General features: G+C 37.3%; 2 protein-coding genes across 4 annotated transcripts in view; one reads left to right on the forward strand and one right to left on the reverse strand.

Moving 5' to 3' along the window:
- Positions 1–78: 78 nt before the first annotated feature.
- Positions 79–11258, forward strand: cbr4 (carbonyl reductase 4). The gene is made up of 6 exons (XM_063002065.1): positions 79–174; positions 3240–3390; positions 4480–4600; positions 4824–4957; positions 6255–6389; positions 7518–11258. Exons 2-6 carry the CDS (start codon positions 3246–3248, stop codon positions 7688–7690), a joined length of 708 nt encoding a protein of 235 aa, XP_062858135.1. The 5' UTR covers positions 79–174; positions 3240–3245; the 3' UTR covers positions 7691–11258.
- Positions 11259–13280: 2022 nt separating this feature from the next.
- palld (palladin, cytoskeletal associated protein) overlaps positions 13281–15916 on the reverse strand; it is a 149846-nt gene continuing 147210 nt past the window's right edge. For all 3 annotated transcript variants that reach the window (XM_063002067.1, XM_063002066.1, XM_063002068.1), the window contains one exon: positions 13281–15039. In XM_063002067.1, coding sequence (XP_062858137.1) covers positions 14879–15039 — 161 coding nt within the window. In that variant the 3' untranslated portion in view covers positions 13281–14878. The remainder of the gene's footprint in view (positions 15040–15916) is intronic.

Below are 15916 nucleotides of genomic sequence, written 5' to 3' on the forward strand. Positions count from 1 at the left end.
GTAAAGCAGAGCAGGAGGCGGGGCCTGTCCGAATATAGGTGGGAAAAATACCCGGACTGTTACAGAGCTACGCAAAAAGCGAAGAGGCGTCGTGTAGTGTAGTGGGCGTGGTCATGTCACCCAGCTGATCCAACATGGCGAAACGCATGTTTGTTTTGAGGAGACCTTAACACTGTAGGTAATGTTAATAATGTATTAAAACCAGTATACTGTGAGTCAGCATGTTCTAGCACAATAACCAGGCTTACACGTTTATAACGTAACGTGCTCTTACAGTACAATTACAAAGAGCACTAATGAGCTCTCATTACATGTTCACCTTCTGTTTGAGTTAGATTAAGTGATTATAAAGAACCATCATTCTCGTACCATTTCAGTGCACATGGTAGTCAGGTCATTTTCATTTTAAGAGCTCAATTCCTAACTTAAATTCATGTCATTTTAACATTTGCAACGTTGTAGTAATGCAGCTAAATCTTTAGTAACAATAGGGTCATTCTATAATTTGGGGTACATTTCACATCACCAAAAAGTACAAAAACAATGTTCTTTCTCAACAAAACAATCAGTGGTTCAAGTTAATATATTCCTTTAGTGTAACATATCCACTAGTTGCAAAGCTTAAACATAATTATTTTTTATTTTATTTAAAAGGGCAAGTAGATGTAGACTACTAGGTAACTTAGTTGACAGGTAACATAGTTGACAATTTCCCTATTTTGACCCATAACTTCAGTGGTAGACCTTGCCTGGCTGACCACATGTCATTTCTTGAACAGAATAATGTCTAATTTGAACATACATTTGAATTAAAATTATAAAAAAAATTGTAACCATAACAATGTATGTAACATAGTTGACGGTCAATTAATATACTCATTGTCAATGTTCTATTATAGATAAAATATTTTTAAAAATAAGAGAACATTCACCACAGTTTGTTTAATATACCCTCCACAGAGAAAAATGATATCATGTAATGCTGGTCACATAGTTTTAGAACAAACCATTTTTGAGTTGCTGAGTGGAGTTCTGTTAGTAACCTAGTTGACAGAACTTTTGCGGACAATAATAAATAAATATATTTAAATTATTTAAAAGAGAAACTCAATTTAAAAAATATTATTTTTCTTTAGTATTTAAACTATTGAAATAAATAAAAAAAAATAGATGTTGTTGCCCATAATAATTTTATTCATTATTTTGAAACCAAGGCACCCTCAACTTAAAAAACAGACACAGCAAAAACTGTTCATTTAGGAACATCATGACAAATTTCAAGCTAAATGAAGCATATTACAACATGTTTTCCATTAATAGATAAAATATGACATTTTTAAAGAAAATAGTTAGAATAAATATAATTATTATCATTGGGCATGGAATGTACCCCAAATTATAGAATGACTCAATAGTAACAATCCAATACCTATGTTACAACTTTTTTTATCACATCATTGTAAAAACCTTAGTATTCATTATTCTGGGGACCTGCAAAATTGTACTGTTTGTCAGTCAAATATACGTTTTGTCCTAAATTCCAGTCATTTAAACGATCCCAGAATGTACATTTTGTTAAAACATTAAATAAATGTAACATAAAATATGTTTATTAATTTATTTATTAAAATCTTAACATCATGTTAGACATACTTGGTTACATTAATGACAGAAACATTAGTTACTGGTTACACAAGATTCATCAGTTCACAAGTTTTAATGTCAAATACAGTCATACTTTGTATCTACGATTCACCTCACTCACATGGACTGTGGGAAGAAACTGGAGCTCCCGGAGGAAACCCACGCAGACACGGGGAGAACATGCAAACTCCACACGGAAAGAACCCGTTCCGCTCCACCTGGGGATCGAACCCAGAACCTTCTTGCTGTGAGGCGACAGTGCTACCCACTGAGCCACGGTGTCATACATTACAGTGGTACATTACATTTTTTGTATGTAACACTGCACAGATAGACAGTGCACCTCTAACTGCATTATACCATATGCGATTCAGTGATTATAATGCATAATTAAAAATATTAGGAATATTATTTTCTACGTTAGATTGATTTTTTAATCAGTGCTGTTTATTTTACTTCTTCGGTGGCTTTATTTTATTGTAAATTATTTTTTTATGGGTTGTATAAATATTTATTTGCTATTTACCTTTTCTTTACTTTTTGCCAAATTGTCATATTTTTTTAACTTATATTTTATATTACTTTATTTTTTAAAGTAAAAGTCTCCTATTACTATCTATAAAAAGTAAATCATATGGAACTAATTGTAGTGTATTTATATAATGTGGCTAATTGCATTTACATTCATGGCAGTTGGTAAACCCTTCCATACTAACCGACTTACAATTGTGACTAAATGCAATGCAAGCAACTGAGGGCTTTGCTCAAGGGCCCATCAGTGGCAACCTGCCAGTTGTGGGGCTTGTACTAGTGACCTTTCCGTTACTGCTCCAGTACCTCTAACCACTGAGCTACCACTGCTTTTAGATCCTATTTTGCATTAGAGAGCTGTAGTTTTACAGACATTGGTTGTTTTTGATGGATTATACACTAACACTTAGTTTCCTAACACTTAGTGCTATCACGCTGATTCCTTGGAGTTGTCCTCTTACTTTTTTTGTAAATTAAATTGTAAATCTATTCTTCTATTTTGTTAGGACACTCTGACTTTTTGTTTATTTTGCTTATAACTTAATTTGGCTTCTGCAAATTGAATTTCAGCATTCGGCCCAAAGATATTTAGTACTCATTTACTAATGTTCTTTTGCATTCTGTGACCAGTGATCCATGTAGACATCACCTACAAATGAACCAACACGTAAAATAAATATTGACTTTAGCTTCTGCAATAAGCTAGCAATGTTTTTAGATGACTATATAAACCAGTGTCTTTAAAATATTTGCAGTGTCTGCTTTTGTAGTTGTCTGGTAAGTTTAATTCGAGAGCTTATTACAACCTTAATACAACATGATTCTTCTAAATGAATTTTATTATTTTATAATTTATATTTTATATATTATTGTTATATAACATTAGTTTCATTAAAATTATCTTATATAATCATCTTAGCTTAGTTTTGAAATGAATAGCCTAGGCTCCTGAACTATGGTATGCGAGCAACAGCCTTAAGATTATCTGTTTTACCTGCCTTGTTTACTTTAAAGTGGTAGTTTAAAGTCAAATAATATTACTGTATTCTTGTTCTCCCTTGAAGGAAGTGATGTCAAGATTGGGTGTGGTGGTTGGGGGCTCCCGTGGCATTGGAAGAGCAGTTGCCCAGCTGTTGGCACAAAGAGGCAATCGGGTCGTGGTGATTTCACGGAACCAGGAGACAGCACAGGCCACAGCAGACACACTTTCTGGAGGTGAATGAAATGTTGAGAAGTCTGATTCTATTGTATAGATGCAACCAGCCTCAATAAGCTGGTATAACAGCTGACTCAGACTAAGCTGCAACTAGACTTTATTCACCTAGAGAAGGCCGGTTAAAAACTAATGACACAATTACACCCTCCTTCAGATACTTCTAGGAATGTATGTGCTTTCAGTGACTGCCAGATCTTGCCCAAATCACCCACAGAAAGCTTTTTATTTAGAAAATGATTTATTAAATGTAACCTTGTATTCTTGATCTTCTGTACTGTTATGGTTCTGTGTGCTGCTATTGCCATCAAGTATCTACAGTCAAACGTTTCCGTACACATGGAACATGTATGTCTTAAAAGTCTTGGAATTTCATTGATTTCACCAACTGTTATTTTTGTGACTTAATACTTGGAGTACACACACATACAGTACTTCTATGTCCATAAACCATATACCATTTTTCTTTAAAATTACTTATAAAGTAGTAGTGGCCTGAAGACCACTTTTCCATGTACTCTGAAATCTGAAGTTGCGTAGAAAATGCTCCAAGTGACATTCCTTAATAATTTTTTCTAGGATCTGTACAAACCTTTTCAGTTATTCTAATAAAGGACTTGCCCTGTTTAGATAGGAGCAGCAAAGTCACCAGCCAGACTGACATTTTGTAAATTCTAGCAAATATGCAAAGCTACACATGGATTATTAGGCAAAAAAAAATCCATGTTTTGATTATTTATTGGTTAAAATAAACAACCACATCCACAGGTGACAAATATTTTGTGCACAATTTTAATTTATTAAACATTAAAAACCTAAAATATTAAAAAATAAATCTCATATTTTGTGCATTATTGATTTTTAATAGGTTAAAGCAAACAATGTTTAAAAAATTTATTTTCTTTAAATGATGTGTCTACTTATTTTTACTTTGAAAATCATTGAAACCTGGCATTTGGCTAGGTATGTCCAAACCTTTACAATACGATTAACCAAGCTTGTGCCAATTCTGTTAGTATTTCTGTTCAAGTCAGCATTCTTGCTCTAACATTGGCTTCATGTAACCTCATTCTGTTTTTGTTCATCTATAGGAGAACATGTGGGACTTGGTTGTGACGTTTCAAAAGAACAGGAGGTCCAGAGAGCATTCGATATCATTGCAAAGACCTGTGGCCCTGTCGGATACCTGGTTAATGCAGCAGGCATCAACAGGTGCGGAACTGGGTGTGACTCTGGTGTTTTTTATATAAGTGACCAGTGATTAGGTGACGTGTTTTACCTCTGGTGCATTGGGGCATTGTACGTTTCAGTATTGGCTTTGCCAAATAGATAGAGTTGGTTCAATGTATAAACATTCCAGATGTGAGCCTGATATATATATGAATGTTTGTTTCACATTTACATAACACACTGGTTCTGTATGTGTATTCTTTAGAGATGCATTGTTGTTAAGAAGTAAAGCTGAGGACATGGTGTCTGTTCTTCAAACCAACCTGCTTGGCTCCATGCTTACTTGTAGAGCTGCATTACGGAGCATGCTCAGTAAAGGTGGTGCAATCGTCAACATAGGTAGGCCATAAACAATCAAAAATCAGTACCCATTTTTGCTTCAATTTACACTAGTATACTATCTATGCATTTTTCTCCCAATTTAGTTGTATCCAATTACCCAGTTGTATCTCCTCTACTGCTGCAGACCCCTGCCTGACGGAGAGGGGCCATACTTAACATTTTTGCATTTAAATTTATGGCACTTAGCAGACTCTTCTATCCTAAATTACTTAAATTTTTTACTGAATACTATCTATGCAATTAGGGTTAGGGCCTTGCTCAAGAGCGCAACTGTGCCTAACAAACGCCCCCTTCGACACATGAGTATTAGCCAACCACATCTGTTTAGCTACACACGGCGGGTTTACACAGAGAGCAGTATCACGTACGGAGAGTCACGCACTGTTTTTTAGTACTCACCATCTCTGTGCAGGTGCCATCAACCAAGCAGAGGTCAAAATTGTAGCAGCAGTGAGGAATCCCTTTAGCCAACCCATCCTAAGACATAGACAGTCATGTCTGTGTGAGCACCTGGCTTTGTGTGTAATGAAATCAACTCCAAACTGAAAATAAAAGAGTTTATTGTAAATAAATTTACAGTAAATTTTTTAATACTGGTGGTCGGGCGGCGCAACAGTAAGTTACGCTAGCCCTATAACTCTGGAATCCAGGGTTTGAATCCCCAGTGGTGCTATTAGCCAGTCGGACATCTACTTAAGACATGATTGACTATGTCTGAGGGAGAGAGTCTGGACCCACGATGGATTGGCGTCCGGTCTGGGGTGTGTAACTGCATTGCTTTCATTGATGTCAGGGAAACTGTACCACGCACAACAATGGCCAGGTTAAAACAGTGGTTAGACATGAAAATGGACTGATTTTTTTTACATACAATAAAAAATACTTATCACTGACCTGATCAGCTGGGGTATAAATATAGCGTGAGACATTTGCAAGATTTGAAATACTCAAATATTGTCATTTAATATAGCATCAAGGTCATCTTCTGTTTTGTTATATTATTGTCTGGATATAAATTTACAGAATTAAATATGCTTAGTGCAATTTGGAAACGGACTATTATTATTACCACTTGGCGGCAGTAAAGTATCATAATTATCTATTCTGCGTCCACTAGTCTAACAAATTAAAAAGTAGTATTTATTGGTTACATAATTCTGTAATTTTTAGAGATTTTAGACTATTGTAGAGATATTAGACTATTGTATATCATTAACTTTTGTTAAACTCTGTGTAAACAGAGTACGTGGTCATGAATGTGTGTTAAAGATAACTGTTGATGTTGTGTGGACAGGTTCAGTAGTAGGTGTGAAAGGAAATGCTGGTCAGTGTGTGTACAGTGCCAGCAAAGCCGGCCTTGAGGGATTCACACGCTCCCTGGCCAAAGAGGTCGCCTCTCGAAACATACGAGTCAACTTGGTAGCTCCAGGTAAACGTTTTACTTCTATTGTTCCTGTTTATCTTGTTGTGTTGTTGTTTTTTTTTCGTCATGTTTTTACTCTGCTATAAAATCTATGTGTCCATGTGTCAATAAGTATGTGGATACATGTTTAATTAGTGTATCCCAGCTTGGTTAAAAACTGTGGCTATAGTGCCTTGTTTAAGGACCCAACAGTCCACCAGGCAGCCTGGTGGTGCTTGAATTTTAACTCTCACCAGTCTAACTTATTGCCCACAGTTTTAACCAATGTGCCACCCTTGCACTATGATGCCACCTTATCAACAGTGCATTGCTCTTAAAAAGTGTAAATGCTGTTTTTGTCAAGTGGCATCATCTAGGAGGAAAAATAGTAGACCACACAAGCGTCACTTGTCTTTGATAGCTGAACTTACATTACAATGTTAGTTCCAAGTGTCTTTGGAACCAACTCTGGCACAAAAAGTGCTTGAACAAGTTTCATGGATTGGGTATACATGACCAAGCTGCAACACAAAACCTTGCTCAGCTGTTAAGATGCTGGACTCACTGCCAGGTTACCCTTGAGTAAGGCCCATACACCTTAATTGCTAGAAATGCTACACAATTGTAAGTCGCTTTAGATTAAAGCGTATGCTAAATGCCATATAGTGTATATATATATATATATATATATAAATGTACAATGCACAAATCAGTGTAAAACATACTTATTTAAAACATGGAACTTTGGTAAGTCATGCTTCATCATTAAGGTTTGGAGAATGGCAGGAGTAAATGTGTTGGCAGAAGGGATAGGACTAGTTAATAATTGTATAGTTCCAAAAAATGAGAAATCTTAATGTTACAACGACATTCTTGGCAATTTCTTTGGGATGAATTGGAACATTGCTTGTAAACATAGCCAGGACTTATAAGTCAGTGTTAATGCCCTGCCTTGTTAATGTTTCTGTGGCTGTGGCTATAAAATCTAGCAAAAAGCTATATCAGAAAAATAGGAACAGCTTCAAATGAATGCCAAAATATGGATATGTTCAGATGTCCACATGCTTTTGAACATGTACAAGCCATAGTGATGGACCATAACGTGTGTTTAAAGTGTTGAATTCAGTGTTTTCCCTCCACTTTGTCATCCATCAGGACTCATTCGGACAGATATGACAGCAGGACTGAATGAGGATGAGGAGGTCAAGAGAATTCCACTAGGTCGATTTGGTGAGCCAGAGGAGGTGGCACATTCTGTTTTGTTTCTCCTGGAGGCTCCGTACATTACAGGACAGGTTCTACTAGTGGATGGAGGACTGGCCATGTAGTTCCTGTATGTATTCAGTTGGGATCATTGTCTAAGGACCTGAAGATGAAATGAATGGAATATACACTATATCCAAAAGTATGTGGACGCATGACCGTGGGATTGTTGGACACTGTTCCAAAACCATATTAATATGAAGTGTTGCCCCCTTTTAGGCATGTTATTCATCAAGATTCCTGGGGTGTGACTGAATAAATCTGTGCCCATTTAGTCAGTGGAGCATCTGTGAGGTCAGTCACTAACAGTTGCAACACTGAACATTCTAATTCATCCCAAATATGTTTGATGGGGTTGAGTTCAGGGTTCTGTGAAGGCCACTGGACAAATTTTCATTCAACATTAGAAGCATATAAACAATTTTATAGACCAGCTAGCAATGAGTGTGGTTGAAACACCTGTGTTTTTGGCCATATAATGGATAACCTCATTTGTTTTAACTATTATGTGATGTCAAGGATATTAAGAAGTGTGTTAAAAAGGCGACCACTGTTAAATACTGGTTCAAAGGGCTAAATACAGAAGAACTGAAGCAAAACGCTTTTGTTTTATCCTTCATTCTCGTGGGGGAAGTTCTGCTCAGCCCTCGTCACATGCTCACAGCTGAGCTGGATTAAAATTGGGTTCATTTTTGGCTCATGGAGTGATTTTGAGGGTCGGCGTATAGCTGCACACTCATTCTGCCGAAGGATGGGGGCAGAAGGTCAATGTGTGGAAGATCTGAGTTGCTGCCTGATGTCATCTGCTGTTCTGCTTCCAGCCTTGTGACGCCACACATATTAACCCACACATACCAGGATGTACATTCACATTTATGGCATTAGCAGACGCTTTTATCCAAAGCGACTTACAGTATACAATCTAAGCAATTGAGGGCCCTTGGTCAAGGACCCAACAGTAACAACCTGGCAGTTAACTGATAGGCTACCACTACCACTGAATGTAACCATGACAGATGTAACCAAGTGTAAAACCAAGTGTAAAACATGACGTTAAAATTCTAATAAACAAAAAAACAAACAAGAAGACAGTATGTTCCAGCTTTAGTTCCTCAGTATTTAGCCCTTTTGATGTACACCAATGACCAAAACGCAGCTGATGCCTTCCCCCATCAACAGTACCCCAGACTCCCAAATGTATGTGGACAGCTGACCAACAGCTTGTTGGACATCCCATTTCAAAACCATGTGCACAAATATAGTTTAGGCCGCCCTTGCAGCCATGTCAGCCTCCACATGTCTGGAAAAGCATTATATTAGATTTTGGAGTGCAGCAATCTAGTCAAAACAGCATTTTCTGAAGTCAAGTGCTGAAATTGAATGAGAAGGCCTGGCTTGCAATCAGCTTAGCCAGTTCCTCCCAAAGGTGTTAAGAGGGTTAACGTCAGGGCTCTGAGCAAGCTACTGGAGTTCATCTAGAACAGACTAGTCAAGCCATGTTTTCTTATGTACCTGGTTTTTATGCTGGAACATTTTTGGGCCTCCTGAAACCATTAGAAGGGGTGTCCACATACTTTTGGCTGACTGGTGTAATAATTTGCAAATACACAGTGAATATGTAATTTAAAAACAGGTCTATGTCCTTCTGCCATGAGATAGCAGAGTAGCAAAGGTGTATAATAACAAAGAACAAATACTTCCATACTGTTCCTAAGTAAGTTTTTGTGGTATTTGTACTTTAATTGAGCATTTTAAAATAAATAAAAAATAAATTCTAAATTCTTAAATAATTATTTTATTATTTAAATCATACTCAAGTATTTCACGCTGGATTATGTCATTTTTCAAACCATTAAAAACCACATAGCATGCCGCTCTGGAACCAGAGCTGGGATCTCGAATACATCGTATCGAATCTCAGCTCTGCCTGCCGGCTAGGCTGAGCGGCCGCATGAACAACGATTGGCCTGTAGTTCAGATATGGGCGGGACTAAGCCGGATGTGGTCTCTCTTCCATGACTGGTGCAATTACGACCTCTGCTGGCTGATTGATGGCGCCTGCACAGAGATGAGAAAAGAGTGCTCTCAGGATGTGTCTCCGTACACAACGCTGAGCTGCACTGCACTCGTCAAAGTGTAGGTGATAAGATGCATACGGCATGCTGCCCACGTGTCGGAGGGGGCGTGGGTTAGCTTCGTTCTCCTCAATCAGAGCAGGGATCGGCATTGTTGGAGAGGAAGCATAAACAACAAAAAAAACACATAGCATTAAAAGGTACAAGTATTATACGTATATTACATGGTCAAATGTCACATAATAAAATGTGTCTGCATAGTTATGGTCTCAAAATGTAAATTTTGTCTTAAAGATTTGTGTTACTGATAGCTCATTTTACTTTAAAGTACTGGGTGTTTAATACAAGTCTGTCATATCACACTATATGGACAAAAGTATTGAGACACCCTTCATAATTATTGACCATAGGTATTTCAAACACACCCATTCCTATCAGATGTATAAAACCAATTATGTAAAATAAATTATATGCCTCCAGATATGTGGCAACAGTTTGGGAAAGGCCATTTCCCTTTTCTCTAGTATGACTGTTTTCCTGTGCACAAAGCAAGGTCAGTAAAGACATGGTTTGGCAATTTGGTGTGGAGAAGCTTTACAGAGCCCTAACCTTAACCCTCCTAAACATCACTGGAATGATTTGGAAAGTTGAACCAGAAGGTCTTGCTCGCTTGCTTGACCTCACAAGTTTTTTGAATTATGAATAGGCATAATTTACAAAATGTTGTGGACAGCCTGAGTAGTAAACGAGTAAACAAGAGGGTGGTGTCCAACAAGCACATTGTAAGGTGTCTGGATGCTTTTGGCCATATAGTGTAGCTCACGTTTGTTGTAGGTAATCATGACTGGGATTTTAGTATTGGTTTTACTTTTTTTTCTGATTTAACAGCAATCATATCAAAATATACCTAACGCAAAACATTTTCTGTAAGTACTTTTACACTGGTACTGGTGTACTGCACAATATGCAGGAAATATTCTACCATGCTTAGTGGCATAATGTAATACATAGTATTCAGTAAATGCTGATAGGAGTTTGAAAGTGGGTTTATTAGTAAGGAAATGGCTGTATCTTGACGGGCAGAGTTCACTGAACAGGGTGGTGTCTGAACAGTGACTAAAATGACTACCAAAGGGCTAGATCATTTTTCAACAAGAATGTACTGACTCAGCCTGATTCAATCAAATTCTGGTAAGTGGTGTTGCAACAGGTTGTGTTGATGATGATTATGAAGATGGAGATAACCAGTAATCATATGTCAGGAGACATCAAATTTTCAGCATGTAAAAAAACCCTAAATGTAAACTTTTGCTGTGTAATATTAAACGCATGTTAGCATATTGTTTAATCACAAGATGAAACTGTGAAGAGACAAAATCAATGAGTAAATAATAAAAATAATGATAAGCGCTTATGAAACTACGTATATTGTTTGACATTGTGAATGTATTAATGTAAAACATTTCTAATCAGTGAATCAAATAATTTACTGAATACAAAATGTACAGCTGTTTAATATAAATGACATGATTTCAGGGTCTTAAGTCTTGCTAAATCATCGCCAGTGAATTTGCACCATCAGATGAATGCATTGGTACTACTAAGAAAGAACAAAATTAATAGAACAAATGATAGAACAAAAATTTAGGACCAACCCCAAAAACATACTCATTAATGCCTATGACAGTTGTGCATGTGATGGTCAGGGTTTCACATGTTAAATGCAGCAGATATGATCTGCATAAAGACCTGAGTGGATTTAATAACAACTAAATCGTTATGGCCAGATGATAGTTAAAGAATCTCCAAACCATGAGTACATAACGACAGTGTTCCAGGACGAACAAGCTCTAAACCACCAACATGTTGCTGGGCGGCCTTTTAGATCTACTGTGAGATCTACTGTGACAAACTGCAGAACATTTTAGTACAGCTGATGAGGTAAATGTGTCCTGACACACATTGCATCAAACCCTTCTGTGTATGGGGCTGCATAGTTGCAGTCCAAAGTGTCCATGCTTCTGTCCACAATCAAAAGCGCATGCAGTAGACAAGCAGGCTTGAAACTGGACATCGGAGCAATAGAAGAAGGCCGACTAGTTTGTCCAAACCTGTTTTCTCCAAGTTCATGTGCACAGCTCCACCTTACAACATACAGTTGAAGGACTTGCTGGTTATGTCTTGGTATCAGATACTACAAGATTTCTTTAGATTTATTATTTTATTTATTTATTGTTATAAAGTAATTATTATATAAGAGAAAGGGACAGATACATCAAATATCTAATAAGATTGCTTTGCAAAATTCATAAAAAAAAAAGATTAATGCATTTTATAATAAATTGATCTCTCTATTGCAGTACCACTACAGCCCACTGGGGGACCACTGCTCACATGTAGAAAACCACTAACGTAGTCACTGACCATAAGCTTGTTGGACATACTATTTTAAAAAACAATGTGATCTTTTCAGCTAGAGCAACAGCCACTGTTCTGGGAAGGCTTCTTACAAGTCAGAGCCCTGTGCAGGCCACTGGAGTTTCTTTACAACCAAGCTTGTCTTGTCTTTATAGAGTTTGCTTTGTACACAGGGACACCGTAATGCTGAGAAAGGAAATGGCCTTCCCTAAACTGTATATATATAATTTCATTTTATAACTGATTTATTACACTTGTTGGGCGGCACAGTGACTCAGTAGGTGGCACTGTCGCCTCACAGCAAGAAGGTCCTGGGTTCGATTCTGAGGTGGAGCGGTCTGGGTTCTTTCTCTGTGGAGTTTGCATGTTCTCCCCGTGTCTGCATTAGTTTCCTTCAAGAGCTCGGGTTTCCTCCCACAGTCCAAAGACATGCAAGTGAGGTGAATTGGAGATACAAAATTGTCCATGACTGTTTGACATTAAGATTAACTTCTAATAAATAAATATAAATCCTAATAAATAAATTATTACACCCGTTAGCTATTATTGTGACCGAAACACACAAATTCATAATTATAGGGGTTTTTGGTCTGTTGGTCCTGGATTCTGTAAAGCTGATTTGAGACAATGCTCATTGTAAAAAGTGCTATATAAATGAGTCTGACTTAACTTGACACACATAACATAACTTATTCTGTACAATACCTGCACATCTGGACACTATAAAATTATTCTAATTCTAAACTGAAACGTTATATGCCGGAATAATACTTGAAACATTAGAATTGCATATCAGAATATGTTTCTCTACCTCACCCATCATTTACTCAGTACCATGTACTGACCAACACTTGTCTCTAGTCTTGTCTTCCTTAAGTACTCTTTAGAAATGTCTTTTTGTGTTTATTTTAGGCCTTTTTTTGGATTTATTGTAATGTCTATCTGCACTATATTGTACACTTTTTGTCCTATGGAGGAACGTTGTTTTGTTTCAATATGTACTTGTATATAGCTGAAATGACAATAAAGCCTCTCTTGACCTCTTGAGAAGTGGTGTCCCAATTATTTTGTCGATGTAGTGTACTTTATGCTACTTTTGTCCCAGATAAACAAATAAATTAATTAAATGCAACTTAAAACAGACCCATCCGACACAGGCCCAGTTATTTAAGATATGTTTTATTTAGGTTGTTCATGAACCAAAACAGTCAGACAGAAGAACATTCCAAATACAGGCAGGTTGGCTTGGGAATAGAATATTTCATAATGAGTCTGTATGTATTAACGTTAAAACAGGTAACAGCAAAACAAAACAAACAAAGGCAAAAGATACTGAGAGGATTTGTGCGAGTACATATGTAATCATACGTTCCAATATAATTTTGAAATAAATGCAAGCTTAAAATGTGTGCAATGTTTACGCCAATCAAAACTGATGACTCTACGTTTCGGTAATACAAGTACCGGTGTTGTGTATGTGTATATATTAATATTAAAGAAAGAGCAAGGTGTGTATAACTTTAATGGCATTACATACAAAGTTAAATAAAGGTAAATTTTGAATCTGGTGATGAAGCCATAAAAAATCACTAATATAATTTAATGACTGCATATGGCTGTAAATACTGCGCTTCAGTGCTTTCCTTCTTACTGAAGTACACAGTCAGAGTAAGCGATAAATACACCTGTATAAGTCTTTCTGTCATTCCAAATTTCAAATCAGAAACACACTTTAGCCTCTAATGTACTCGCTGCATCATTAGCAGTGTTGCAAACTGACCTTTTGATTTTTTTTGACACCACATTCACTCCCCATATAAAGTGACAGCATAACCTTAAAGCAACAGCCAATCCCCTTCATGTTCTCCAAACCTAGTCCCGCCTACAGCCATTAGTACACCAACTCTGCCTTTCCTCATCGACTTCTTTCACCTAGTCACTCAGGTCTGTAGAAACAGAACGTTCGACCAACTTCGACGTATTTCTTCAACACTTCCTCGTGACCAAACACAAAAAGAAAAAGAAGAAAAAAATAAGGCCCGGCCTCATGCAATATCTAGTAATGGCACTGTGTAGATCCAGACTGGATGAATGGGTGTGGCAGTGTGATCAGTCTATCTACTTCCAGTCCAGTATGACTTTCAGACTGACTTTGAAAGTGCCCGAGCAGTAAGTTAAACCCTCCCCATTCTGAACACATCCCCCTATTTTATATAAATAAATTTTTCTACAAAATGAACAGATTTCCAGAAACCCCGGAGGACTAAGGCACTGAGCAATAATTATTGGCACCATGCAAAACTAAATACTACTTCTTTATTTAGAATGAGTAATTGAGTTTGCATCATTCGTTTGATGGTTAATACTATTTAGGCACTTGTGAAATACTTTGCTATGGCAGAACAAGGTGATCATGGGTACAATACCTCCTCCCTCAAATCAGCTTGATATTTTTTATTTATTTTTTTTTTTTTTTTTTTTATGGTAACGGCCACACTTCAGTGCCTATCAAGCAACCACACTGCAGACTGAAAATGAATAAAGAAATGTGCTCCGATTTTATGATGGAGCAAAATCAAATCCATCATAAGAAAGTGTAATTTTTTTGTATTCTTTAGTTTAGTTCTTCAGCTCATATGAAATTAGACAGGTTTAAAGTTCCATGGGCACAAGTAATGTGATTGTGGTATTGCTGTGGGGACACTGGCACTGGGGTCAAATGGTTAGGGTTAATAGATCAGGCCAGAGGCCATAAAGCATCTACAGGTCGTCGCTCTCCACTAGGGCACCAGGAGGCAGGGGGCTGGAGTCAGGGAAGAAGGCTGCCTTAACATCCAGGCCACGTTCGGTCAGAGCAGCATAGCGGCTGGTTGAAGGGCGCATCTTCTTGGGTTTTTGGATGTGCGTTTGATGATAGTGGGCTACAAAAAGAAAACATTTTTAGAAGACTTTAGACACATCAGATATGCTAGCAATATAGAAATACATCTGAAATAGAAAACAAATGTCAACAGTCACAACAAATAAATAACCAAATGCATTTAGAATTTTTTTCAATTTCCAGGTATGCCCACAGTCAGGGGTGTGCATAACTTATACAGAAATTGACATTCAGTTTACTCAATCCAGTTGATTAAAGACACATCACACAACATTATATAAACACAGTGAAGTCCATTAACTTAAATAATTACCAAACATTAACCAGCACTGGCCGGTTAGCTCAGTTGGTTGGAGCTTGGTGCTAATAACGCCAAGGTTTGATCCTACCTGGGCCATGTCCCCTTAAACAATTAAATGTAGCATGGCTGAAAGGGTGCCAAGTAAGCCTGCACTGCCTTTCAGGACTTTCTAACCTGTGTTACACTGAAAGTAAAAATATGGGGACAGTGGTAGCCTAGTGGGTAGAGCTTTGGACTATCAATCGGAAGATTGTCGGTTCGAATCCAGTCTCTGCTATGCAACCACTGTTGGCTCCTTGAGCAGGGTCCATAACCCTGTCTGCTCCAGGGATGCCACACAAAGGCCGACCCTGCACTGTATATGTATATATGCCAAATAATGGCATTCTTCTTTCTTTCTTAATACCAACAAGTAAGACTTGCTTTTTAAAATTCTATCTAGTTTTTAATGTTAGGTGTTTTTCTTAGTCTATTTTGCCCAGCTCCCACCTGCAGTGGCTGAGTGACAGCCTGCTTACTTTGAGATTCAAACTTGCCATGGCTATTAAAAACAGTAAGTGCACATGACAACCTCATTTAAAAACTAATAATCTGCATTTCTCATACAACATACAGT

The sequence above is a fragment of the Trichomycterus rosablanca genome, chromosome 9 (assembly GCF_030014385.1).
Source record: "Trichomycterus rosablanca isolate fTriRos1 chromosome 9, fTriRos1.hap1, whole genome shotgun sequence".
Lineage (NCBI taxonomy): Eukaryota > Metazoa > Chordata > Actinopteri > Siluriformes > Trichomycteridae > Trichomycterus > Trichomycterus rosablanca.